Genomic DNA, 27,077 nt, shown 5'->3' with positions numbered 1-27,077 from the left:
TTTACTTGAATAAGTTGCTTTTATTGTACGTTACCAACTAACGTTTGCATTGTTGATTAACAAATACAATTTAAAGATATGCTACAAGCGTAGAGTTTTTCATAATGCCGTAAGAAAAATGTAATGCTAAATTCTAAAGTGGACGGTTATTCCCAAATAAAGACAGCAGAAAGTTGGGTGACAGAGAATATCCTGCCTCTTCAACCGTGGGGTCCCCGAAACTTCCTAAAAAGTTGACTAGCAGCTTACGCTGCACTGTCCGAACGAATCACCACTGAGTGAAATAATTGCCTGAAAAACAAAACAGAGAAAAATTATTAGATAAATATTGCAGTATAAGAGTTATAAAACAGAGAACCTGGGGAAAGGGCAAGTGGGGCCTGAAATGCTGCATTTTCTGCAAAATAAAGGAGAAAGATCACTTCAGACATATGCTGGGATCCATTAAGCGCCATGTGGGATTGACTTGACATTGACTTCTTCCTGGTGAATTAGGGGGCTGGGTGTGTTGGAATTGTTCAGGCTACTTTGATGATATAATAATTCTTATTTGGCCATTTGATAATGGTAAGAACCCATAACTTAAAGGAACAATCCACCCAAACTAACTTCCATTTTCGTTACAGGATTAGATTTAGCTCCAGGTACGTCCCCCACGGTGATAATTACTGGTAAAGTTACCGGTATTACTTTGCGGTTTTTAAAGGGGATTTAGATGACAATCTAATAGGAAGACACAACTGATGATGTTGCAGCTTCCTCTTGGTCTGAGATCTGGCAGCCATTTTGTTTCCCCTGAGGGAGATTTAAGCCTGGTAACTTCACCTGTAAATCTATTGGAAAGCACTGGGTCCATGGAGCTGAAAATTTTGGTGTTTGTCTCAGAGGAATCCCCGTTTCCCACACCATCAAAAAAAAAAATGGGGGCTGAAAAAAAAGCGAGTAGGACGAACTGCTGCTTTAAATGTTTTGTCATTGTATTCAGGACCTGCATATGAGTATTTCCTGTACCTGGAATATGCTCTAATGTTACAGTTTACAGTGACTCTATTAGCACCTTAACCACACGCTGCAGTGTCAGGTTGCACTGCAGGAGTTTGATTACTGTTTGCTAATGAACTTGTAATACGGATTGTTTAATGGATACAAAGTACTAACCTTACAGGAATTTACCAAAATAAATGACTCATAATTAGTAATAATCATTAGTATTAAAAAAATAGGCTGCTGTAGCTTGAGTATTACTACTGTCTTGAATTTATGCTTAAAGCAATATTGCATGATTGCCATATATTTAGAATTCAGTGGCAAGAGTTTGAGAAAGTGGTGATTTGGAAAGTAAACACTTCAATCGTATTACTGTAAACTGTATATGTGTGCTGAGGATTAAAGAGTATAGAGATGTCATACACCTCTCATGCATATGTATTGAATTGTGTTGACATCAATGTTTTATACGTGCAGGTGAACCCAGTTTGCGTCCCAATCAAATATTTTTAACCTTCAGCAAGTCAAGGATTACTTTGACTGTAAGGTCTTCGGGACAGGGACTTATTTTCCTATTATGACTTTTATGTCTGACGTTCTTATTCCCATGATGTGTTATATATATATTATGTCGAGTGTATTACTGCTGTGAAGCGCTACGTACATAGGCCGCACTATATAAATAACAATATACAAACATACAAGTCACTTTGTCTCCCTGTGCGCTGTGGGACGGGAGCTCGTTGTGCCTGAAAGATTCTATGTACAGTGCTGCGTACTTTGGCAGTATTTTAGAAAACTAATATTATTGGTATATACGCCTTCTCAAAAGGAAGGAATACGAACTACAGATTCTGTAGGTTTCTCCTTATACATTAAGTCACGGGTGCGCAAACTTCTTCATCTGCGCCCCCCTGCCTGCTCGCACCCTCCCCCCCCTGCCTTGCCTCCGGTGTTTCACGACGTCATGTGACGTTGCATTGCCATGGTGATGTGTCGCCAGAAGCCGCCGGTGACAACATTTAAATGCTTTGGGGAAGAGCGCGGGGCCTCTGTAAGCACCCCCCACCCCCACATCCCCCCACAGAAAATGTTGTGAAGCCCGCTGCCTAGTTTGCACACCCCTGCAGTAAGTCACTGTTACATATAGAATGGGGATTTAAGATACGAGTAACAGACTTGTCTCCTTCTGTTGGGAAATCTAATGAATTAAAATAGATTATTTTAATATTATTCTTAAACTTGTATTTTATCTTACATTGATACATTCATATTGTTATCAATATCAGAATAAAGATGGCATCTTTCTGTTTTATTAACATACAAATGCCTCTGCATTGGCTTTGTAAATTCAGGTCATTCCATTCCTCAGGGATCCCTAAAAGGCTTTTTACTCTATACTGTCTGTTTACTTCACTGCAGGAATTACTGATCAATAATCTTTATCAACAAACGTGTGATTGTTGCACATCGCTGAACAAAATTAAAAGTGTAAAGAAAGTTACCGTGAGTGAAGGCCTCGGAATTGTGAGAGTTGCTGTGTTGGAATTCGGTCACAACAAATGACCCCAACCATTTCCCAAGCGCTTTAGAAGTCACTCCAAATTTTGTGGATTGTTCATAGCCGTCCAGTCCCGGCCTTTTCTCCACGACGACTTGTCCTCCATTTTCTGGTAACTTTCCTGAATGAATAGCTGCTCGACAAATGGAAGACTCCTGAGCAAAGAGAAGAAATGAAGTCCATAATGTACAATGTAAATAGTAGCAGAACATGAGGTCTGTTGGGAGAAACACAGCAACAGATAGATTACAGCTAATAGGGTTACTGATGAACAAGGGAATGTATATTCATTCATTCCTAGTTCTGCTCCACTGTTGAAGCATTATCAAATATGGGTATAATGCTGGCACATAGAAACATACAAAATTGATGGCAGATATAAACCATTTGGCCCACCTTGTCATCCTATTTTACTATTTGTTGCAAAGCCTCAGACCCTATTTGATCCTTGGCCACATATGACTTTTGACTATATCCCAAAGTTTCAATCCATTGTCTGCACTGTACAGTATGTTTGTACCTTTATACATAACGTGTCATAATAACATAGGGGAAGAGGATAGGGCTGCGCTCATAGTACTGGTTACGGCAACGGCGCACAGCACTGTTGCAAGTACTTGAAGTCCGTTGCGGATGCCCATAGTGGGCGCGACCGCAATGCGATGGTGCTACGCAGTGACGCAGCGACCAAAATCGAGGTAGTGAAGAGAATTTGAGATTTACAGCGGCGGCAGCGTGACGTCAGCGTCACGTGAGCGGCTCAGCCAATGAGGGCGAACCGCTCAAAGCCACGCCTCCACCAGGCCCCCTTTCATCCTCCCATACCAGAGTGCAGGAATCGCAATAGTGACGGCTGACGTCAGCGGTCGCGTCGCCATAGCCAGTACTATAAGCGCAGCCTAAGAAAGATGATTTATGGAAATTAAGGGATTTTAACATGATGATTTCCAGTTTCAGTGGCAGGGGATGTCTAGTACAGTAACAACCACGCCTCACCTACAATGTGAGTATGTTAGAAAGCGATTACATGCACTTTTCAAAAAGTTTAAATGGTCATCTTACATCAGTGTAGACATCTGTTCCCCAAACATCCCAGCTTTGTTTGAGACATCCATCTGGACAGGAAACTCTAAAAGGCACAAAGAAAGCAAACCCATAGCAGATGACAGTGTGGCATGTTCTGCGTAACAATTAATAGGCATGAGGCAAGTATTGACTGTAGAGCAATGATATAATGATATGTTATTGAATGAGCAGTTTACTACCCTGAGATTTATTCTACCAACAGATAGCACTTATTACTACCGACCAGAGGTCGGAGATATTATTCCATTTGGAATGTAATAACATTTTACATAATCTTTTTAGCGGTTATTACTTACATTGTGGACGTTTCAGATAACTGGGATGCTCGGGTGGCGCAATCAGCGTTGACTAAAAGAAAGCAAATAACAATGCTAAATTAGTACCTTTGGTCCGGTGGTTTCCAGACGTCCTTGGGGGTGAAGGAATTTGGAAATACATACACTTGCATGTGGAGAGCTGTGTCCCAACCCATTGTTGTGTGGCAGTACACGCTACATATCGTTAATATTAATCACTTTTATTGTTCTTGGAAACTTGTAGTTTGTTTGTCTTGGTAGAAGAGTAGATTGTGTGTCCCATGTAAAGCAATGGAAGTTCAGGTTGTGATATTTCAGAATAAGATAGGTTTACTGTATGTCTTCCCGGACATATGTATAGTATGCTGTGGGCTGATGGGAGCATGGCGGGCATGCACTGTTTATGCGTGCGGGGCCTCTTACCACTGCCTGAGCTGTGATGATTTCTTGTTACCCGCGGGGCCTTCTTGCCTGCCCTCCTGTGTCATCACATGACTGGTAGCAGGAGATATTGGAACCGAGGTCTCCCCCAACCCAACTCTGGTATTCACAGTTTAAATGTGGTGGTTCATTTAACAACCACAAAATGTAAACTGTGATTACGGAAGTTGGGCCGGGGGAGAGCGCCAGGCCTCTGTAAGCACAGAGCCTCTGTAAGCGCGGGCTCCTCTGTAAGCATAGAGCTTCTGTAAGCGCGGGGCTCCTCTGTAAGCACAGAGCTTCTGTAAGCGCGGGCTCCTCTGTAAGCACAGAGCCTCTGTAAGCGCGGGCTCCGCTGTAAGCACAGAGCTTCTGTAAGTGCGGTGCCTCTGTAAGCACGGGGCTCCTCTGTAAGTGCGGGGCTCCTCTGTAAGTGCGGGGCTCCTCTGTAAGTGCGGGGCCTCTGTAAGCACGGGGCTCCTCTGTAAGTGCGGGGCCTCTGTAAGCACGGGGCTCCTCTGTAAGTGTGGGGCCTCTGTAAGTGCGGGGCTCCTCTGTAAGTGTGGGGCCTATGTAAGCGCGGGGCTCCTCTGTAAGTGTGGGGCCTATGTAAGCGCGGGACTCCTCTGTAAGTGCGGGGCCTCTGTAAGCACGGGGCTCCTCTGTAAGTGTGGGGCCTCTGTAAGCGCGGGGCTCCTCTGTAAGTGTGGGGCCTCTGTAAGCACAGAGCCTCTGTAAGAGCGGGGCTCCTCTGTAAGCGCGGGACTCCTCTGTAAGTGTGGGGCCTGTGTAAGCCCGGGGCCTCTGTAAGCGTGGGGCTCCTCTGTAAGTGTGGGGCCTCTGTAAGTGTGGGGCTCCTCTGTAAGTGTGGGGCTCCTCTGTAAGTGTGGGACTCCTCTGTAAGCGTGGGGCTCCTCTGTAAGTGTGGAGCTCCTCTGTAAGTGTGGGCTCCTCTGTAAGTGCGGGGCTCCTCTGTAAGTGTGGGCTCCTCTGTAAGTGCGGGGCTCCTCTGTAAGTGTGGGCTCCTCTGTAAGTGCGGGGCTACTCTGTAAGTGTGGGACTTCTCTGTAAGTGTGGGACTCCTCTGTAAGTGTGGGGCCTGTGTAAGCGCGGGGCTCCTCTGTAAGCCCGGGGCCTCTGTAAGTGCGGGGCCTCTGTAAGTGCGGGGCCTCTGTAAGTGCGGGGCCTCTGTAAGTGCGGGGCCTCTGTAAGTTCGGGGCCTCTGTAAGTGCGGGGCCTCTGTAAGTGCGGGGCCTCTGTAAGTGCGGGGCCTCTGTAAGTGCGGGGCCTCTGTAAGTGCGGGGCCTCTGTAAGTGCGGGGCCTGTGTAAGTGCGGGGCCTCTGTAAGTTCGGGGCCTCTGTAAGTGCGGGGCCTCTGTAAGTTCGGGGCCTCTGTAAGTGCGGGGCCTCTGTAAGCCCGGGGCCTCTGTAAGTTCGGGGCTCCTCTGTAAGTGCGGGGCCTCTGTAAGCCCGGGGCCTCTGTAAGCGCGGGGCCTCTGTAAGCGCGGGGCCTCTGTAAGTGCGGGGCCTCTGTAAGTTCGGGGCCTCTGTAAGCCCGGGGCCTCTGTAAGCGCGGGGCCTCTGTAAGCGCGGGGCCTCTGTAAGCGCGGGGCCTCTGTAAGCGCGGGGCCTCTGTAAGTTCGGGGCCTCTGTAAGTGCGGGGCCTCTGTAAGTGCGGGGCCTCTGTAAGTGCGGGGCCTCTGTAAGTGCGGGGCCTGTGTAAGTGCGGGGCCTCTGTAAGTTCGGGGCCTCTGTAAGTGCGGGGCCTCTGTAAGTTTGGGGCCTCTGTAAGTGCGGGGCCTCTGTAAGCCCGGGGCCTCTGTAAGTTCGGGGCTCCTCTGTAAGCCCGGGGCCTCTGTAAGCGCGGGGCCTCTGTAAGCGCGGGGCCTCTGTAAGCGCGGGGCCTCTGTAAGCGCGGGGCCTCTGTAAGTGCGGGGCCTCTGTAAGTTCGGGGCATGGTGCATTCTCACAGATGGCACCGCCATCAAGTGGCCCTGTTTTAATGTATCACCATGGAGATATAAAAAAGGTTTATTTAAAATAGTTATACTTTTTTCAAGGTGTCTGTCAGCATCTTGTGACGTTGGGCAAGTCACTTTATCTCCCTGTGCCTCAGGCATCAAAAAATAGATTATAAGCTCCACGGGGCAGGGACTGTCTGCAAAATGTCTCTGTAAAGCGCTGCGTAAAACTAGCAGCGCTACACAAGAACATGCTATTATTATTACTTTCATCTAGGGAGGGACGTCCCCATGTAAGTGTGGTGTTATTACTCGTCATTCTACATTTTCCTTCAGTATCCTTTTATTTTCATGTCGGCACTATATTTTCCCTTTTGTAAAAAACATTGAATCTATATTGAATTCTTGGTAAATAATGTTTTCCTTTATAATAATTTAAGCTACCATAAAAACTTTTTTTGTTGAATGTAAAACTTTAATATACAGATGCAGCCTGCCTAAAGGCCTTTGCAGGCTGCAAGAAAGGTAAACACCCCAATAGTGCAGACATGGCTGCAGGACCGCAGGACTGTGGCAGAACGCTTTCTCTGTTGCGATCTCTGAGCAGTTTAAATGGGTGCAACTGACGCTAGGTATGAAGCTTGCTAGACTTTTGCAACCCATCATTTCGTAAGCCTGTTTGTGTAACTGTTGCTTTTATTCGTTTTGTGTGTAATGTTTAGGATTTCGGGTATATATGTATCTAGAAATTCAATAAATGTAGAAAACACAGTTTTACCTATTGTGTATGTGAAACTGGAACCCGATGATGGGTTTGCTTCAACTTCGAAAGAAGACGATGAACTCAACTCAAATGGCACAGACCAGGCACTGAAGTTATTTGATGTAATTCCATTCTGTGTGGATTTTTTGTAACTAATCTTTCCTGGTTTTATTTCCACTATTATTCTTCCCCCGGCATTGGTCATTTCACCTGCATGGATTGCAGCTCGGCAAATGGAAGAATCCTAATAGAGGGAGATATATATTACAGGGGAGATTAATGTTGTTTCTAGTAGCTGTAATGCTACTGGGAAAGTTTAACATCATTTATTTTTTTAAGTAAAACCACGCCTCCACATGAGGGGGCACCGCACTAAATTAAATTAGTTTAAGAATAAACTCAAATTATACACAATTAATTTTGTTAGACAGGAAAAGCCAAAAGAAAGAAAGAAGTCTTACACTGTGCTCAAAACAGTGGTAAAGTCGATCTACTGTACACCTGAGCTCTTGCGGATGTTGCACACGAGAAGGCCCGTCCACCCAGCGTAGGGTGCAGTACCCTTGGCACAGAGACCACCACTGCAGACCCCCACAGACCCCCACTGATCATAGCCAGCTTCCCTCCAGGGCATCAAAAGAGGCTGCAGATAGGCAGGCCCTTGGCCATGCAAGGTTTTAAAGGCCATTACGTGCAACTTGAAACACGGAAGACCACTGGAAGCCAGTGCAGATCGTGTAAGATGGAAGTGATATGCTCAAAGCTAGAAACATGTCTCGGCATCCGAGCTGCAGCGTTCTGCACAAGCTGGAGCCTCCGCATCAGGCACACCGGTAGTCCTGTTGTAGGTTTTGATACCTCGTATTGGACAAACATAAGATTGCTTCATTGATAAAATTATAGTCTACGGAGCTTTTGAAACCTCCGACGTCTTTTATTCATTTGTATACTTTAAAAGCTCAGTACACTATCATTTAATCTGCAAAGAACTCTCATATTTGGCCCATGGAAAAGCATCACAATCTGCAACAGACCTCGGCTTCATTTTTCTGAACACATATATTTGCTTGTTCTTATCACGATAAATGAATTCCGAACATGCCATGTAAAAATGTGCTAGTTTTCATTGAGGTTTGAGCTTACATCTGAATAGGTCCCAGTTCCCCAAACAGTCGATGTTTCTGTCAGACATCCCGCTGGACATACAACTCTAGAAACAAGAAGGACAATTGATTGGGATACCAACAGCAACAGTAACTGTTGTTGAAATATTTAAGCACATATTTACTAAGGTGTGCTATACCATAAGACTGTCCGAAGCCAGACGACATCATAGCCCTTCTATTTAATTGGCCTTAAAGGTGTCTTCTGGTGTCAGATGATGTGTTAATAAATATATGTTTTAAAAGTTAATTGTATATAATCTGAAGCAGCTGTTTGGGCCGTTTTCATCGGAAATTCCCATTACCTTCAAAGGGGATTTTCAGATCAAAAGAGGCCCAAAATGCTGATTTGCATTACAGTATATAGATGTTCTCCCTTAATGTTCTGCTGCACTTTTATAAGTTTAAGTCCATTCGCACAAAAATTAACAAAAATATATATATAGTTATACTTACTCTGTAATGGGCGAAGGTAAATCTTTTGCTTTCAAAGAGCAATGAGCTGAAACTGTTTTGAAACACATATATAAAAAAATGTGTATTATTACTCATTATTCTAGGCAAGTAATTCTAAAAGTTACACAAAATGCGGAGTACATTAATCACAAACACTACCACTGCTGGGTGTAATTCGAAATACTGTAAATGAGACAGTCTATTAAAAGGGACATAATCCATATGAGAGGTTTTGATGGCATGTGGACCTCAACCTCAAGTCTTCAAAATCGTCTCACAAAAACAGAAGTCTTGTAACAGAGTGAAATACAAAGTCCCCTGTTTGTAGTTTTTTTTTTAATCTACATGGATCAAAGCAGATTTTTTTAAATAAAGGCCAATTACTGCTAAAATAAACTAAAAAAATAAATATTTCAAATATATGTTTAACTTCTATAACAAGATTGGCACATAGGAAAGTAGGGACTAGGCACTTGAAAAAGACCTGTTCAGGTTGAAACGTTGTGTGGCACAAATAAATTCGCTTTGATATAAAATCTGTAGAGAGTTGGATCCTTTTTTCCTTAGTATAGACGTGGAATAATTCTGACAGGTACTCCTTGAACCAGCAGCACCGGTAAACTGTATGTATTTATTTATTCAATTTTGGTGTGCAGCATACCCTTTTGTTTACATATGAAAGTAGGTCATTTAAAGTTATTCCGACTTACAGCATTTGTAAGTGCCACTTAAGCCCGTTTATAGTACACGTGACGGCGTGTGCGACGGTGCTCGCGGTGCGAACAAAATACAGTAGTTCTAATGGGCCTGCCATAGTGCGCGCGACCGCGTGGCAGAATTTTGACCTGACAAATAATTTCCTTTTTACGCGCAACGGCCGCCTCACGTAACCGGATTAGCCAATGAGGGTGAACCAGCCTGGTGACATCATGACCACGCCTCCCCATCAGACTACAGGGATCACTCGACTGGCGCACATGACTCCATGTGCTCCGTCATGCGTGCGCGCCTGCACTATACACACAGCCTTAGTTGTTTTAAAGGTTTTCCTCCCTGCTTGCCTTAATACAATATTATTTAATAATTATGCAACTATTTTATCATAACATGACAATACACAATTCTTCTAAAATAGTACATTTAACGTATAGGGGTGTTTCAGAGTTATTGCTAGTTTTGATATATTTTAACAGACCAACAGTTTTTTACACATGCAGTTCTACAAAAGGTTTTGAGAACTTACACGTTTTCACTAATTTAACTTTAAGAAACTATCTTGCTTACATTTGTAACTATTACTTGTTTAGTTTTACTAGACAAGTAATCGTTACAAATGTAACCCGAGGCAGAACTAGGTATTTTTGTCCCCGGGGTAAGTTCCACCAACGGCGCCTCCCCCAATTTATAGAACCAAGGCAAAACACATATATACTGTATGCCGACTTAATATAGAAATACAGTGATTGCTGCCAGGCTATTGTGCCCCGATTTGACTGTCCAGCTTTAGACGCTGATGCTACCTGTGCTGGAACTGCCGATATATGTTAGGATAAGTACTCACTACACGCTAGCTGCTACTGCTCTGTCATCTGCAGACACACTGCATGAACATAGTATACTATAATATACAGTACTGTACTTACTGTTTGATTTACTGAGTGAATATGCGGGCATCACCCCTTATGGTGGTATAATTAACTTGCTATGTGTCTCGAATCGGTTATCCGATGAAATTACCACTATGTCGCTGATTTTCTGCCAAATGAAATGCCTGCCCTGGCTAGGTCTGCATGCCTGATATGAGACACATCACAGTTTTTACAGCCCGTTCGGATCCGACATTGTGTTCCGACAGCTGAATCTCTGTGTACCCCTTCTGCGTCCCCTATCAGGTGGCGCCAGGGGGAAGCAGGCCCGCTCGCAACGCCCTTATTCCGCCTTTAAATGTAACTATTACAATGTTTAGGAGTGGATATTTATAAACCTTGGGAAAAATAGAAAAAGGAAATACGTGTATAATTTTACCTCTTGGTGTCTTGTAAGCTGACAATATGTCTGTAACAATTTCGAAAGAAGATGAAGAGCTGAATATAAATGACCCAGACCATTCACCATGGTTTCTTGTTTTTATTCCATTCCTTGTGGAATCTTCATAGCTACTCTGACCCGAAGTCTTCTCCACTATCACACTTCCACCGTCATTGGTCAGTCTTCCAGCATGGATGGCGGCTCGGCAAATGGAAGATTCCTAGTGGTTGAAAGTATTAAATATGAGTTTTTTTTGTCTTTGTAATTAATTGATCATTTTTATTTGTGCAGAAAAGGTAAGAGGCATAGCATTTTCCACAATATTTAATTCAACTTTAATCTTACATCAGTGTAGATATTGGATCCCCACACATTTCCTTTCTCATTTAGACATTCCTTAGGACAGATAACTCTAAAAGAAATAAAAGAGATGGTTATTTTTTTTATACTCCAGGTAATGTTCTGGGTTGTTGAAGAATTACATTTAATTTGTATTTTCTCCATTCCCTTCACAACTCATCTCGTAGTCATACGTACTCTGTAATGGGTGCAGGTAATTGTTTTGCGGCCATGGAGCAAGGTGCTGAAACTACAAGAAGAAAGCAATATGTTATCTTCTTCAGTCACTCATTCAGGTTGTCATTTCAGAAAAGAAACAGAATATGAGCTATAATATGCGTTTAACCTCCACGTAACACAGGTGGCACTTTGCTGGGAAATAAAACAATGCATAATGGACAAAAATTAGACTATATAGTGGAGCAATAATCTCAGGAGATGTTCTGGTTGCAAAAGAACCTTTGTTTCAAATTATTTGAAAATTAAACAAGTCACCATATATTGCAATATTAATAGCACTATGATATTTTTTCAGTACCCACAATCAAATATGGATGTTGTACTTTTTTTTGTATTAAATTAACTAAGGTATTGCTATTCTGCTGACATTCTCATTAAATTTATATTCCTCTTCCATTTATGTGCTGCAATATTGTTTTACCCATCAGCTTTTTATATGGATATAGAACGTTCTGTCTTATTACAGTATGTAACAAATGACAATACACACAGTTTAGCTGATATAGCACTTGTCATGCTAAGCGGGTGATACAATCACTAAACGTCCATCTATAAACTTACCCTTCCATCTATAACTTATAACAGGGGAGCGCAAACTTTTTGTGCTGCGCCCCCCTGTCTCTCTGCCCCCGGCTCTCGCTCCCCCCTGCCTACCTTCATCCATGTCAGATGACGCTGCGTGGGCTTGTGACATCAGGTCACATGGTGCCGCGGCGTCTATTGACGCCGCGTTGCCATGGCGACGCAACACAGACGGCTAAATCCCGGTAAGTAAACAGTTGCAGGGGCCTCATGTAATCCCCCGGCATTTAATTTAAATGTCTGGGGGAAGAGCGCGGAGCCTCTGCAACTGCCCGCGCCCCCCAGCACAATCTCCCGCCCCCCCTGGGGGTCGCGCCCCCCACTTTGCGCACCGCTGACTTATTATATTACTTTAAGCTTCTTTTTACTTAATGCTTCTTTTACGTTAGCTGTTCACAAATAACAATGAAGACGTTCTTACTGCTCTGCTAAGCATTGTACAAGACAGAAAACTGCTCAATGTTACCTGTTGGTGGTCTGGTCTCCCATGTTATTTCTGTAACAATTTAGACAAATAATGAGTTGGACACAATTACATATTTATTGTTGCAAATATATAAGTACCTGATAAAAAAATATATAAAAAAGAAATGATTTGACAGAAGGGTACCTGTTGCTGGAAGGTTGGAAGTCGATTCTGTTATGATTTGGATATCGGATATTGAGATGAACACAAATGACCCGGACCATTCACCGTGGCTTCTTGTTCTTACTCCATTCCTTGTGGATTCCTCGTAGCTGCTCTTTCCCGGCTTCTTCTCCACCATCACTCTTCCTCCATCATTGGTCAGTCTCCCAGCATGGATGGCGGCTCGGCAAATTGAGGACTCCTAATGGCGAACATGTCATAAAAATTAAAATAACGAACGTTAAAGGCATATATGTACAGTATAATGATTACTTTTCTTCTGCGTGTGAAAATGAAATAAAGAGGGAGAACATTTCCTATAAACGTTGATCTTACATCTCTGTAGGTATCGGATCCCCACACATTTCCTTTTACATTTAGGCATCCCTCAGGACAGAGAACTCTAAAAAGAAATAGAAAATAATATTTCATTTTTAATACTCAAGTTAACAATTGTTGTCATTGTTGAAGGATTACACATATGTTGTTATTATCTCCTTTCTTCTAAACTAATTTTGTAGTCATACTTACTCTGTAATTGGAGCAGGGAGGTTTTTTGCTTCCCAGGAACATTGTGCTGAAACTGTGAGAAGAAAAAACGTTTGTCTTCTTTATTCTCAGAAGAGTTGTGTGTCAGCAAAGAAACAGAATATAGATATTAATTTCCAAAAAACCCCCCACAATACTGGACCCCTTGCAGTGGAGACAAAACAAAAGAATAAATGATGGTCAAAAAGGAGCTGTATTGGGAAGTTATAACCCCACAACACCTTCAGTTATACGTGAACCTGTGCAACAACAGATTTGAAAATAAAATGTATAATTGCTATTATTATTATTTGGAACCCTGATAATTTCCTGAATTTTCTGCTGACATTCTCATTGAATTTATATTCCTCTTCCATTTATGTGCTGCAATATTGTTTTACCCATAAGCTTTTTATATGGATATAGAACGTTCTGTCTTATTACAGTATGTAACAAATTACAATACACACAGTTTAGCTGATATAGCACTTGTCATGCAAAGCGGGTGATACAATCACTAAACGTCCATCTATACACTTACCCTTCCATCTATAACTTATAACAGGGGAGCGCAAACTTTTTGTGCTGTGCCCCCCTGTCTCTCTGCCCCCGGCACTCGCGCCCCATGCCTACCTTCATCCGCGTCAGATGACGCTGCGTGGGCGTGTGGCGTCAGGTCACATGGTGCTGCGGCGTCTATTGACGCCGCGTTGCCATGGCTACGCAACACAGACGGCTGAATCCCGGTAAGTAAACAGTTGCAGGGGCCTCACGCGATCCCCCGGCATTTAATTTAAATGCCTGGGGGAAGAGCGCGGGGCCTCTGCAACTGCCCGCGCCCCCCAGCACAATCTCCCGCCCCCCCTGGGGGTCGCGCCCCCCACTTTGCGCACCGCTGACTTATTATATTACTTTAAGCTTCTTTTTACTTAATGCTTCTTTTACGTTAGCTCTTCATAAATAACAATGAAGACGTTCTCACTGCTCTGCTAAGCATTGTACAAGACAGAAAACTGCTCAATGTTACCTGTTGGTGGTCTGGTCTCCAATGTTATTTCTGTAACAATTTAGACAAATAATGAGTTGGACACAATTACATATTTATTGTTGCAAATATATAAGTACCTGATAAAAAAATATATAAAAAAGAAATGATTTGACAGAAGGGTACCTGTTGCTGGAAGGTTGGAAGTCGATTCTATTATGATTTGGATATCGGATAATAACATGAACACAAATGACCCGGACCATTCACCGTGGCTTCTTGTTCTTACTCCATTCCTTGTGGATTCCTCATAGCTGCTCTTTCCCGGCTTCTTCTCCACCATCACTCTTCCTCCATCATTGGTCAGTCTCCCAGCATGGATGGCGGCTCGGCAAATTGAGGACTCCTAATGGCGAAAATGTCATAAAAATGAAAATAACGAACGTTAAAGGCATATATGTACAGTATAATGATTACTTTTCTTCTGCGTGTGAAAATGAAATAAAGAGGGAGAACATTTCCTATAAACTTTGATCTTACATCTCTGTAGGTATCGGATCCCCACACATTTCCTTTTACATTTAGGCATCCCTCAGGACAGAGAACTCTAAAAAGCAATAGAAAATAATATTTCATTTTTAATACTCAAGTTAACAATTGTTGTCATTGTTGAAGGATTACACATATGTTTTTATTATCTCCTTTCTTCTAAACTAATTTTGTAGTCATACTTACTCTGTAATTGGAGCAGGGAGGTTTTTTGCTACCAAGGAACATTGTGCTGAAACTGTGAGAGGAAAAAACGTTTGTCTTCTTTATTCTCAGAAGAGTTGTGTGTCAGCAAAGAAACAGAATATAGATATTAATTTCCAAAACCCCCCACAATACTGGACCCCTTGCAGTGGAGACAAAACAAAAGAATAAATGATGGTCAAAAAGGAGCTGTATTGGGAAGTTATAACCCCACAACACCTTCAGTTACACGTGAACCTGTGCAACAACAGATTTGAAAATAAAATGTATAATTGCTATTATTATTATTTGGTACCCTGATAATTTCCTGAATACACTCTCAATTATGGACATAGAACCTCTTTGTTTAATGAAATCTATACGTCAAAAAACGACAACCTTCATGTAATGAGAGTGAGGAACATGTTTTACGTGTAGTCTCTCTCCAATAATGAGTCGCTATGTTGTTTCAACCATTAATAATCCGTGCTTGATGCTTACAATATTATTAAATATGTACCTACAGCTCTGCTAAAAATTCAAAGACCAAGGCTTCACAGTAAGTTACCTGTTGGTGGTTTGGACATGGATGACATTTCTGTAACAATTTGAAAAAGAGATGATCAGTGGACAGAGCTGAATATAAAATGTAGTCCATATGTAGACCCATTCTTGATGAAAATACAAAAAATAGAAAGGTACCTGTTGCTGGGATGTTGAACACGGATTCTGTGTACATATATGTAGTGAATTCGAAATCAGATGATGAGCTGAACACAAATGACCCGGACCATTCACCGTGGCTTCTTGTTCTTACTCCATTCCTGATGGATTCCTCATAGCTGCTCTGTCCTGGCTTCTTCTCCACCATCACTCTTCCTCCTTCATTTGTCAGTCTCCCAGCATGGATGGCGGCTCGGCAAATGGAAGACACCTCATAATGAAAAATGTATATAAGTTATAAAAAATAATTCTCTTCACATTTTCCAAAGGAATAGATTTTATGGATATTTAGTCTTTTCATGTCAACATGAAGTAAAAGGAATAATTTTTTAAATGTTTGGTTGGAATTGTAATCTTACATCTGTGTAGATATCGGATCCCCACACATTTCCTTTCTCATTTAAGCATTTTTCCGGGCACAGAACTCTAAATGAAATTAGAAAGAATTAATTATTTTTGATGTTCACAGTAACATGTTGAAAGATTTTGGCCCGTATTAACTAAGCAGTGCTATGCCATGACACACCTAACCCACGTCTGAAGACACCTTTTAGCCCATTCAAGTGAAGTTCTTATTCATAGGGTGGTGCATTTATGGAATAGCCAGCTAACAGAAGTTGTAGACGCTGATACAGTAATGCTGGGGATAGATATAACGCTATCCTTAATATAAAAGAAAGTCAAGGGTTAAATAGGGTCTGCGATTATACAGCAGATGAGAAAATGAGTGGACTTGGTGGGCTAGGTTCTTTTCTGCTGTCACATTCCATGTTTCTATGTTTTATAAATCAATTCCCCCCAAAATAGATTTTCTAGTATTACTTACAGTGTAATAGGAGCAGGTAAGTCTTTTGCTGCGAACGAACACTGCGCTGAAACTGTGAGAATAAAACAGAATTTATGGAAGTTTTTCCCCCCTCGAAATTACTTGAGGTTGGATTATTTAAGAGAGAAATAGGATGTAATGTAGAATATGTATTTGCATTGTAAGAGCAGCTGGAGGTACCTCATGGTGGACAGTAAAACAGAATGAGCCAATAATCCAATTCTGACAGGTGACCTTTAAGAATGTACGATTTGAGAATAAAACATGGCAATAAAGAATTGATTTAGCATTATAGATGTTTGTAACTCTGGGTTTTACAATTAATATCAATAATTACTGTTATCAATGGTATTGTTACATTGCTAATGGTATTACTACAATGTTTCTGTATGCCTTTCTGTTTTATTATTTTGGGATATTCATACTGTGAACAATAACAAAATGTTGAAAAAAATGGAGATTGCTTCCGAGGTTCACAGCACCTTCACTCAGCCAGTTGTATGAATATAAAAAACTTTATTAGTAACCAGCAATGTACAACAGCATGAACAGTGTTCATGCTGTTGTACATTGCTGGTTACTAATAAAGTTTTTTATATTCATACAACTGGCTGAGTGAAGGTGCTGTGAACCTCGGAAGCAATCTCCATTTTTTTCACCTGTGATGTCATATCCGGTTGGGGCACGCAGACGCCAGCAAGCAGAATCCCAGCACACAGAGCCTCCAGGATCAAGCTTGCAGCCGCAAACAGGAACGGCTTTCAAGGGACCTCCACGCGATACACAGGGGAGACAGGTGAGGATATATTGGTAGTCGGGCCATGATTTACTTGGGGGCGCCCCCTTGGGAGGTGTCCCCTTGTACCTCTAACCGGTTTTCCAGTACCCCACTCCCCTTGTTAGTATCGGAGATACCCCAATATTGCCTTATTACCTGCATCACCTGTATACCGGCGTCAAACCTTCTTTCCTAAAACACACTCCATAGTGCCTGGTAGTGGCCTCGATAATTGGGGTTACCCTATTTTTCCAATAACAAAATGTTGCTTTTTTTTGTACTGGAAGAGAAACAACTATGACATTATATTGAGGAAATATTATTACTACATGCACCTATTATCTATAACTGATTAAATGGCTCCATGTATCATGTTCACATGAACATTGTGTCATATTTAAAAAGAACAGAAAAATAAGTAGTAACCAAACTTTTCCAGACCTGTAGGTGGGTTGAAGCTGGGTTCTGGGTTTGGAGCAGGTGGGTTAACCGATAAGCTGAATGCAAATGACCCAGACCAGGCGCCATGTTCATTTGTTTTTATTCCATTCTTTGTGGATGGCTCATAGCTGCTCTGTCCCGGCTTCTTCTCCACTATCACTTTTCCTCCTTCATTGGTCAATCTTCCGGCATGGATTGCAGCTCGACAAATGGAAGAATCCTAGGAGAAGTAAATACAGGAAATGTGAAATCCATTCTCTTCACTTTCTATAACCACATACCTGGGCTATAACATTTGCTAAAGTAAAGTAAAAATGTAAATTGAGGCCAAACTAGTTGAGGGTTGAACTTACATCTGTGTAAATATTGGATCCCCACACATTCCCTGTGTCGGTCAGACATCCTGTTGGACATTCAACTCTAAAACAGAATGAAGTAGGTAATGATTTGATTGCTCAAATGAAGGTTGTTAGCTTGGGAAAATTTGATTAATCTGCTTCATTTTATCTGCAGGTTCATTGCCCTAATAAAAGTTCTCAAGCCATACTTACTCTGTACTTTGTGCAATTAAGTCGATAGCAGCTGAGGAACACAGAGCTGTAACTGAGAGATGAAATAAAATAGACGATAAGTGCTTAAAGTATTTATGTTATATATATAAGATATATTGAGCAGAATGCTAAGTGCATTGTGTTTCATTAATACCACAGTCACAATGTAGCATATTATTATAGGCTCTAATCAGTTTATGGAAACAATGCTATTGAGGCTGTTACATCACATGTGAACCTTAAGAACAAAGTGCAAGGGATGTCAATATTGGTCAGTATCATAGCTAACAAACAAACTCTTTTCGTGATTTTTTATATATATCCACCAAAACTGTTGCAGATTAAACTTTTCGTATGTACAGTAAAGATAAATTTGCACCAGAAAAAAATGGAAATACAGTACTGTACATGACAGAAAGTTACCTCTTGGTATGTTGGATGTAGGCGGAGGCCTTATAACAGGTGGGATACCAGATGATGTGCTGAATACGAATGAGCCAGACCAGGTACCATGATGACTTGATTTTATTCCATTATTTGTGGACGCCTCATAGCTGTCCTGTCCCGACTTCTTCTCCACTATCACTTTTCCTCCCTCATTGGTCAATCTTCCGGCATGGATTGCAGCTCGACAAATGGAAGAATCCTAATAGAGCAAAGCGACATGACATGATATAATCCTCCTTTCTGTTCACTTTTTAAATACATATATATTTGGTTTAGAATTTTTGTTTTTATTCAGTTAAACAAATGTGTGGCGAAATTAATTGAGAAGGTTTAATGAAAGTTTGATCTTACATCTGTGTAGATATTGGATCCCCAAACGTTCGCTGTGTCAGTATGACATCCTGCTGGACATGAAACTCTAAAAAAAAGAAGTAATGTATTGTTTTTATTTAACATCTTTTCATTGAACATAACAACTGTTTGACACTGAGTAAGGAAACAATATAAGTAAAATAACAATGAATTTTACAAATAAAACATTAAGAGCAACATAGACATGAAAAGATTAAATGCCTAAAACAACAATAATGAAAACAAAAATAATGACATGAATTAATTATAAAATAAATCAAAATCACTATGTAAGGACTGTGATCGTCACAGATTGGTGATTACCTACAATGGACTCAAATGTACTTGTTATAAGTACACTATACATTTATTTTATTTCATGCCTTTCAAGCATCTGTCTGGCTAAAATCCACTTTGTAAGTTGAAAAGAAAATGTAAAACAGTTCCCCTCATGTTTCCATTTACTGGTGAAATATATGTCTCCCACTTTATGAAAAAAACTTTCAAACCCCTTTTCAATGTCTGACTGGGCATTATTTTTTCTAAAATCATATTTAAGATTTCTCTATCATTTTCTGGCTACCAGACAGATTACATCTGCTAGTGTACGATGTTGTTCATCTTGAACGGTCCAGACATTGGATGCAGAAAAAATTTGAGTTTTATATTCCAAGCTAGGTTTGAAAATGAAGAAAGGTGAACAGATACTGTATTTCAGAATCTTGTACCCAAATGTCCTAATTTTATCATAGAACTAGAACATAATGTTTAAAGTTAGGATCCCTTTCATGGCATCTAGTGCACAATGGCGCAGAGGAATGTATATATTTTGCATATGCGCCTTAGGCCTCGGCCATGTTAACCGATTGCTGGCGGAAGCGTGCTGAGGCGCGCTCCCGCTCAGCACTGAGCCCCTACAGCCGCAATTAGAGCGGCTTTAGTAGGGGCTCACCTGCGCTTCCGCGCGCTTGCAGAAGCGCAGGTCTTAGGGGAATTTTAAATTCCCCCGCTTGCCGGCGCGACAGGCCGGTCATGTGAGCGGTTCACCCAATGAGGGCGAACCAGCTCCGTGACGTCACTGGCCCGCGCCCGCCCCCGGCCCGCCCCCTGACGGCCCACTGACGGTACGTGCGGTAAGCAAACGCAAGGCAGGGAAAGCACCCGCTTTCCCTGAGCCTCAGCGAGCAAGCAGGGAGCATGGACTCAGCCTTATACATTACACAAACTTGTAATTCTCCTTTGCAGATTGAGTAGCTTTCAGGACTATCCTGTATTCACATATTAGTATCAAAAGTCATAATATAATCTTTAGTACAGGCAGTCCTCGGTTATCCGACACAATGCGTTATTCAAAATGGCGTTGTAAAGTGAAACGTTGTAAAGTGAAACGTTGTAAAGCGAAACACGTTTTCCCATAGGAACACTGTTTAAATGAAAGGTTCCGTTCCTGAAGGCATTTTTAATGCTAAAATACACAAAATATTTTACTCAGACAATAAGATATGCAGCACACACATAAATTATATAGTGTATATACTGTATTATATATATAATATAACATAATAAATAATATATTATATAGTATAATATTATATAGTATAATATTATATATATACGCTCTTATGATGCTTTGCAACGTTGTTTATGTGAATGTGTATATATATATATACACATACACAACGTTGCAAAGCGTCGTAAGAGCGTTGGATAAGCTATTTTGGCGTTGTAAAAATGAATATAGGTATGCGTTGGATAAGCCATTCGTTGTAAAGCGAAGCGTTGTAAAACGAGGACTGCCTGTACTGTCCTCTAATTTAGCCCTTAAAGATATACTGTAGTAGAGTGAGTATGTTATGACAGAGACAGAGACAGACCAGTTGTACTATTCAATATTCGCCATAGAAACCGTAAATTTGTTTCTACTTCTCTGGGGTTTAGCTAATTTTATTCTACTCTTTGTTATTCCAAATAAAAAAAGTAAACAATATTATTTAGAGTCTTCAAATCTTTCTTTGAGATTAACAAACGTAACATTTTTAAGACATAGTATAGCTTTGGAAGACCAACCATTTTAAAAATGCTAACTTCACCAAATGTTGATACAGTGTATTGAGATTCTTCCAGTTTTGTATGTCCTTAGTTATTTTATGTATTACTAGTTTTATATTTAACTCGTACAGCTCATTCAGTTTAAATTATAAGCTGGCAAACTAAATATAAATATTGTTTTAAAGGAGAAATCCATGCCGTTATTTTCATGTTTTAATATAGGATTGACAAAAAGAACGATTCCTGCGCTCCTACCAATTATAATAATTATAATATAATATATATATATGAGAATTATGATATAATATATATATGATTGAAGCAGGGGATTAATGAACCCCATTCATTTCAGTTCCAGGGACCCCATGCTTCCAGAGATACTTACCTCCATAGTGGTTGCTGGTAGCCACTCCAGCATTCACATTATGGCTTATTTTCAAAGCCATAGGAAGCCGTGACATCATCCGGTATATATATATATATATATATATATATATATATATATATATATATATATATATATATATATATATATAATAATAATAATGAAGAAAACTGGCTTGAATTGTCTCTTTAACCACTCACAGTACCATTGTTAATTGGTGTAAAATTACTTATTCTGCTGCATTTTCCTAACTACAAGTTTATTCCCCCAATCAGCTCTTTCTATAGCCATACTTACTCTGTAATTGGTTCAGTTAAATGGATTGCAGCTGACGTACACAAAGCTGTAGCTGAAAGAGGAAATATAAGAAAGTCTATGAACTTGTATATTCTGAAAACATTTTGGGTATTGTTTTTGTATGGCATCTTATCAGCATATTTAATACATCACATCCTTTTTCTTAGTGCTAGCACAATGTGGTATATTACTGTATAAACTAATCCTAAAATACATACTTACTTGTTTATGTATGTGGCTAGAATAGCATTGAGGGGCTTGATTTACATGTCAAACTTGACAGCAAATGTCAAACAATTTGCATTTTGATGATACTTCAATGTGGTATTACAGTCGGCAAATAAACACTTTATATATCCACCATATAAAGATAAGGATGAGGTGAGTATTTACAGATGCAAAGAACATTTTTACTGTAGATAAAGGAAATATATTGACTGAAAGTTACCTGTTGGGAGGCTGGCAGTAGGCGGTGGGGTTGTAGCAGGTGGTGCAACTGATGATGAGGGGAATAAAAATGACCCAGTCCAGGAACCATATTCAGATGATTTTATTTCATTCTTTGTGGATGCCTCATAGCTGTCCTGTCCCGGCTTCTTCTGCACTATCACTTTTCCTCCTTCATTGGTCAATCTTCCGGCATGGATTGCAGCTCGACAAATGGAAGAATCCTAAGTGAAGAACACACAATGTGAGAGTAGCAACCTTTCTGTTCACTTTTTATATACTGTATATTTTTTTTTTCCACTTTTATATGTATTCAGCAGAAAAAATAATGCATGGCAAAATGAGTTGAGAAGATGTATTTGAGGTTTGATCTTACATCTGTGTAGATATCAGATCCCCACACACTCCCTGTCTCAGTCAGACATCCTGTTGGGCATTCAACTCTAAATATAAAGAAGGGACATTGCTGAATGGTGGAATATAGATGATTACACTGCTGCATATTCTTTATTACAAGTTTATGCACAAAATAAACTTTCTATAGCTGTACTTACTCTGTCATTTGTGCAGTTAGTTGGGTTGCTGCTGAGGAACACACAGCTGTAGCTGATAAAGGAAAACATAGAAGGACTATGAATTTCGTGATTCTAAAAATATGTTTTGTATTTGATTTTGTGTGATTTCTCACCAGGTTATGCCATTTTTCATAAGTGTAGCACAATGTGGCACATTACTGCAGAAACAAAACATAATATTCTTAGGTACTTGTGTTTATGTGTTTATGTGGCTATAATAGCATCAAGGAGCTTGGATTACGCGGGACATTTGAGAACAAAGCTCAAGGGATTCCAATTTTTATGATAATTAATATTGACATTAGAGCTGAGGTTAAACATTTTAACATCTCATTTTAATTTATTTTCACCTAAAATATGTTTATGGTGAGGATTTTCAGATGTAATGAAAAAATATATACAGTACGTTGACTGAAGGTTACCTTTTGGGAGGTTGGTAGTGGGTGGTGGGTTTGTAGCAGGTGGGATATCAGATGATGACCTGAATGCAAATGATCCAGAGCAGGCACCATATTTAGCTGCTTTTATTCCATTCTTTGTGGATTCCTCATAGCTGTCCTGTCCCGGCTTCTGCTCCACTATCACATTTCCTCCTTCATCCGTCAGTTCTCCGGCATGGATTGCAGCTCGACAAATGGAAGAATCCTTGGAAAGAAAGTATAATGGAAGATACATCTTTTTCTGTTTCTTTTTTTTATAATCATAGACATTTAGTTGATATGATTATATTTGTATTAAGGTACAAATATTAAGTGCAGTCAAATACTGTAATTGGTATGTTTTAATTGAGCTTTGTTCTTACTTCTGTGTAGATATCGGAGCCCCACACATGTCCTGTGTCTGTTAAACATCCCTTGGGACATTGAACTCTAAAAACACAAAGAAGAAGGTATTGCTGTGACTGCTCGCAGTAACATTGTCGGTTAGTGAAAGATTGATTTTTCTACTCCGTTTTTTAAACGAATGTTTATTGGCCGGAACAAATTACTTTATAGTCATACTTACTTTGTAAATGGTGCAGTTAAGTGTATTGCAGCTGAGGAACAAAAAGCTGTAACTGGGAAAATAAAATAACACATTGTTATATATTCTTGATTTTTAAATATTTTGGTTAATAACTTGACATGTTGAATTGAGCAAACGGCAAGGTTATAATTTTTTTGTTAACCCCTTGAGTACTGTTTAGGAACAATTACGTGATCAGTTCTGTGCTCCGGCCCCTAAAAACATGCAAAGGTCAATGTAGGTCACAAGGGCCCCTGGGATGACACTTTTCTTGACGTACACTGTGCATCATTAGAGCACTGAAGGGCTTAATTCTACCACCAGCATGGGGCATACTAATGTAGACAGTGTAGTGAAATACATATGTATCTTTATTTTATATACATGACTATAATTGCATCAAGTCAATTGGATAACATGGGAACCTTGAGAACATTTATTTATAAAATGTTTTACCAGGAAGTAATACATTGAGAGTTACCTCTCGTTTTCCAGTATATCCTGGGCATAGAGTTAAAATGACAAATACATGGTTACAAATACAGTTACATAAGTGAACAGGGTATACATTATATACAGGACATTGCATGCACAGTTAAAGATAATATATATTATAGGCTTATAAAACAGTTACAGACCAGATTAAAACGCGAGACAGCCTTAGTTTTGAAAGAACTTAAACTGGTGGTGGATGCGAGTGTGTCTGGTAGGTTGTTCCAGTTTTGGGGTGCACGGTAAGAAAATGTACAATTACCCCCTCTCCTGTACACATCAATAGGGCGTGGGTTAATGGGCATGGGTGTAATGCGTGGCGCAAGGGATGTTGATTTGGTGATTCTTCAGGTACACACAGTAAGTTATAGCGAGTAATAAAAAGGTGACAAAAACCCTCCACTGTACAGCGACAATAAAACACTTATGAGCACATTTACAAGTCTCAGGCAGGTCCACAAACCTGCCTTTCCACAAAGTCCCTCAGCATACTATGCTTCCCCTGAAGCCAGGGATTCTTGGTAATGACATGTAGTAACAAAGGAGGGAGAGTGAGTAGGTGGTATGATACCTTTTACTGGACCAACAAGCTTTTGAATCTCTCAGGGTAAGGCAGAATCTCTCCTTGGGTAAGGCAGAAATTGTCAGGTTCACGGAGCTCCTCCGTTCCAAAGGCGCCTCTCGGGCTGTTGCTAGGGGCATGCGTGTCCCTTCGCCCGTGCGCACCTTCGCTCCAGGGAGCCTCCGGCCCCTTCTCCCCGGCATGACGTCATGGCGGATAGGTTCGCCGGCGATGCACTCGCCCTGCGCCGTGCTCCCCGCATGTGCACCCACCGCGTCACTCAAGCACGTGCATGCCGTGCACCAGCTGATGCCGGGATCACATTAGGCAGTACCACACCTGGCCTTCATCGAGCCTCCTCCTATCATTGCTCGACCTACATCTGACAGCACCTTCCCTGGGATCCTCTCATTGGTTCCTGTCCTTTTATATGCCCAATCAGCCCTTTGCTGATTGCTGAGCATAGAATTTCCTTTTTGTCTGTGCTTGCTACTTCTGTTCGTTGCTGTGCTGTGTTTGGACCTTTGCCTTCTCGTTGTGACCCCTGCTCAGACTCGGACCTCTGCTATCTTGGACCCTTGGACCTCAGCTCATCATTGGACCACTCTCTCCTCTCCTAGACCACGGCTTCGGACTTCGACTACTCTTCTCTCTCCAATCCATAACTACGGCAAGTACCTTGACAATTCTACACTCTCCTACCCTGACCCGGCTACCCGACTCTGCCGGACCTGCCCACGCCGTTGTAGGGTGGTGGTGATATAAGTCCCCACCTCAGCCTTGCGGTCTAGTCCAGTTTCTGGTGAGCACATGTGACAGAAATATGGACGCATGATACAGTGTACGTAAGAGGGATATCTGATTACAATGGATGAATGACAAAGGTCAGTGTATTTGACTGAAACGTCAATCTGTGTGGATTAAAATGTCTTTTTTGTATGAAGACCTCTGGAGTGCCGGTCCCTTCTTGTTTTAGGAGGATGTGTCCTGTACAATGGATGTAGACAGGAAGTGTATAGTGTAGAAAAATACTGTAGAAGGCTATTCTATTGTGAAATACAAATGCAGCTTAGACATTAAGGAGACGTGAGTGGGAGTGAGTGGGATAAGATAGTAAATGTGAAAAGATATCTAGCAATATAAAAATCACTATAAATATTTTATGTCTGGTGATCTACATAAAGAATATAATCAAGGAATAGTGCACTGATAACATTCTTTATATAGATCACCAGACATAAAATATTCTCCTTATTGTTTAGGCTGCCTTTGCATTTCAAAAGAGAATAGCCTTCTATAGTATGTCTCTACTGTTAATTTTATCACCGGGATACCTGTTTCTACCTCATCTTATTTCACACTTCCTGTCTACATCCATTGTAAACAGATACCCCTCTTACATACACTGCACATTATGTTGTGTTTCTGTATTTCTGCCGTACCTGATAAAGGAACCTGAGAGATTCAAAAATGTGTAACATTTCAACTACTTTTTGGTCCAATAAAAGTTATCATACCACCTACTCCCTCTCCCTCCTTTGTTACTGCATGGAAGAAAGGACCCTTGGCACTTACATCTGTCCTGCCGCCTCCCGTCTGCTGCCCTAAAACTCCTGTAGAATCCCAGCATCAAATGACGCCGGCAACATCATTATGACGCACGTCGTCGCATTGCCATTAGGTCTGACAGGCCTGAGAGCGTGGCAAATGCACATGGGGCGGACATTTTTGCCATCCCCAAGTCGTGCCGCCCTAGGCCGGGCCCAATGGGAAATCTGCTACTGGCAACATGGCTACCCATTTGTGACAGAGTGAAGTCAACTCCTATCAGTTACGCCTGGGAGACATATGTCTGAGTGCTTCATCCAGCACTCATAAGGGTTAACTCAGGTGGAAGTTAGGTAGTCAGGATGTAAGCTGACACCTGAGAGTCAGCAAGGTAGAAAAGGATCTTGTTACTAGCAGTAGCTGGCTCTCTCAGACCAGAGCACATGGATACTGCTGCTGGCCAGACGGATACAGCACACTACTTACTGCAACCAAAGTAAGATTTGTTTCATTTGTTTTCATGACTGCTTAAAAGACTCTTACGGTTTGGTTATGGTTTAGCCAGCCAGCCTGCTAGATAGGCCTGCTGTGTTAGTCAGTTTTTCTCCCAACGTGGAGCAGGATTTATTTGTTTAAAGGGACAGTGTACCCGCATGTTATGTTGCTGTGGAGAAATAAAGCCACTGAACGTTTTCATTTATCCTGAAACTACACGTGTGGACTGTTCCCTGACCTCGGCTACAGGCCGTCCTGTCACAGGTTGTGTCAGAAGTGGGATCGGACGGGCCCTGTATTTGAAGGGCCACACACCCACACAAAAAAAAATGGAGAATTTTTTTTCTCAG

At 41.1% G+C, this 27,077-nt stretch overlaps 1 protein-coding gene across 1 annotated transcript in view; it reads right to left on the bottom strand.

Annotated features, from left to right (window-relative positions):
- LOC142503819 (uncharacterized) overlaps positions 1 to 27,077 on the bottom strand; it is a 41,366-nt gene continuing 14,289 nt past the window's right edge. The window contains exons 8-41 of the mRNA XM_075616552.1: positions 23,631 to 23,682; positions 23,428 to 23,494; positions 23,048 to 23,270; positions 22,605 to 22,656; positions 22,427 to 22,493; positions 22,052 to 22,274; positions 21,604 to 21,655; positions 18,873 to 18,939; positions 18,498 to 18,720; positions 18,075 to 18,126; positions 17,877 to 17,943; positions 17,524 to 17,743; positions 16,305 to 16,356; positions 15,838 to 15,904; positions 15,458 to 15,689; positions 15,324 to 15,353; positions 14,759 to 14,810; positions 14,564 to 14,630; positions 14,210 to 14,429; positions 14,066 to 14,095; positions 13,042 to 13,093; positions 12,847 to 12,913; positions 12,493 to 12,712; positions 12,349 to 12,378; positions 11,259 to 11,310; positions 11,067 to 11,133; positions 10,719 to 10,941; positions 8,694 to 8,745; positions 8,218 to 8,284; positions 7,090 to 7,318; positions 3,931 to 3,982; positions 3,611 to 3,677; positions 2,493 to 2,703; positions 1 to 291 (exon numbers count right to left, since the gene is read on the bottom strand). Coding sequence (XP_075472667.1) covers positions 269 to 291; positions 2,493 to 2,703; positions 3,611 to 3,677; positions 3,931 to 3,982; positions 7,090 to 7,318; positions 8,218 to 8,284; positions 8,694 to 8,745; positions 10,719 to 10,941; positions 11,067 to 11,133; positions 11,259 to 11,310; positions 12,349 to 12,378; positions 12,493 to 12,712; positions 12,847 to 12,913; positions 13,042 to 13,093; positions 14,066 to 14,095; positions 14,210 to 14,429; positions 14,564 to 14,630; positions 14,759 to 14,810; positions 15,324 to 15,353; positions 15,458 to 15,689; positions 15,838 to 15,904; positions 16,305 to 16,356; positions 17,524 to 17,743; positions 17,877 to 17,943; positions 18,075 to 18,126; positions 18,498 to 18,720; positions 18,873 to 18,939; positions 21,604 to 21,655; positions 22,052 to 22,274; positions 22,427 to 22,493; positions 22,605 to 22,656; positions 23,048 to 23,270; positions 23,428 to 23,494; positions 23,631 to 23,682 — 3,527 coding nt within the window. The 3' untranslated portion in view covers positions 1 to 268. The remainder of the gene's footprint in view (positions 292 to 2,492; positions 2,704 to 3,610; positions 3,678 to 3,930; positions 3,983 to 7,089; positions 7,319 to 8,217; positions 8,285 to 8,693; positions 8,746 to 10,718; positions 10,942 to 11,066; positions 11,134 to 11,258; positions 11,311 to 12,348; positions 12,379 to 12,492; positions 12,713 to 12,846; positions 12,914 to 13,041; positions 13,094 to 14,065; positions 14,096 to 14,209; positions 14,430 to 14,563; positions 14,631 to 14,758; positions 14,811 to 15,323; positions 15,354 to 15,457; positions 15,690 to 15,837; positions 15,905 to 16,304; positions 16,357 to 17,523; positions 17,744 to 17,876; positions 17,944 to 18,074; positions 18,127 to 18,497; positions 18,721 to 18,872; positions 18,940 to 21,603; positions 21,656 to 22,051; positions 22,275 to 22,426; positions 22,494 to 22,604; positions 22,657 to 23,047; positions 23,271 to 23,427; positions 23,495 to 23,630; positions 23,683 to 27,077) is intronic.

The sequence above is a fragment of the Ascaphus truei genome, chromosome 10, assembly GCF_040206685.1.
Source record: "Ascaphus truei isolate aAscTru1 chromosome 10, aAscTru1.hap1, whole genome shotgun sequence".
NCBI classification, from domain to species: domain Eukaryota; kingdom Metazoa; phylum Chordata; class Amphibia; order Anura; family Ascaphidae; genus Ascaphus; species Ascaphus truei.
Note: the sequence above shows the minus strand (reverse complement) of the source record. Positions and strands in the feature narration are given on the sequence as shown.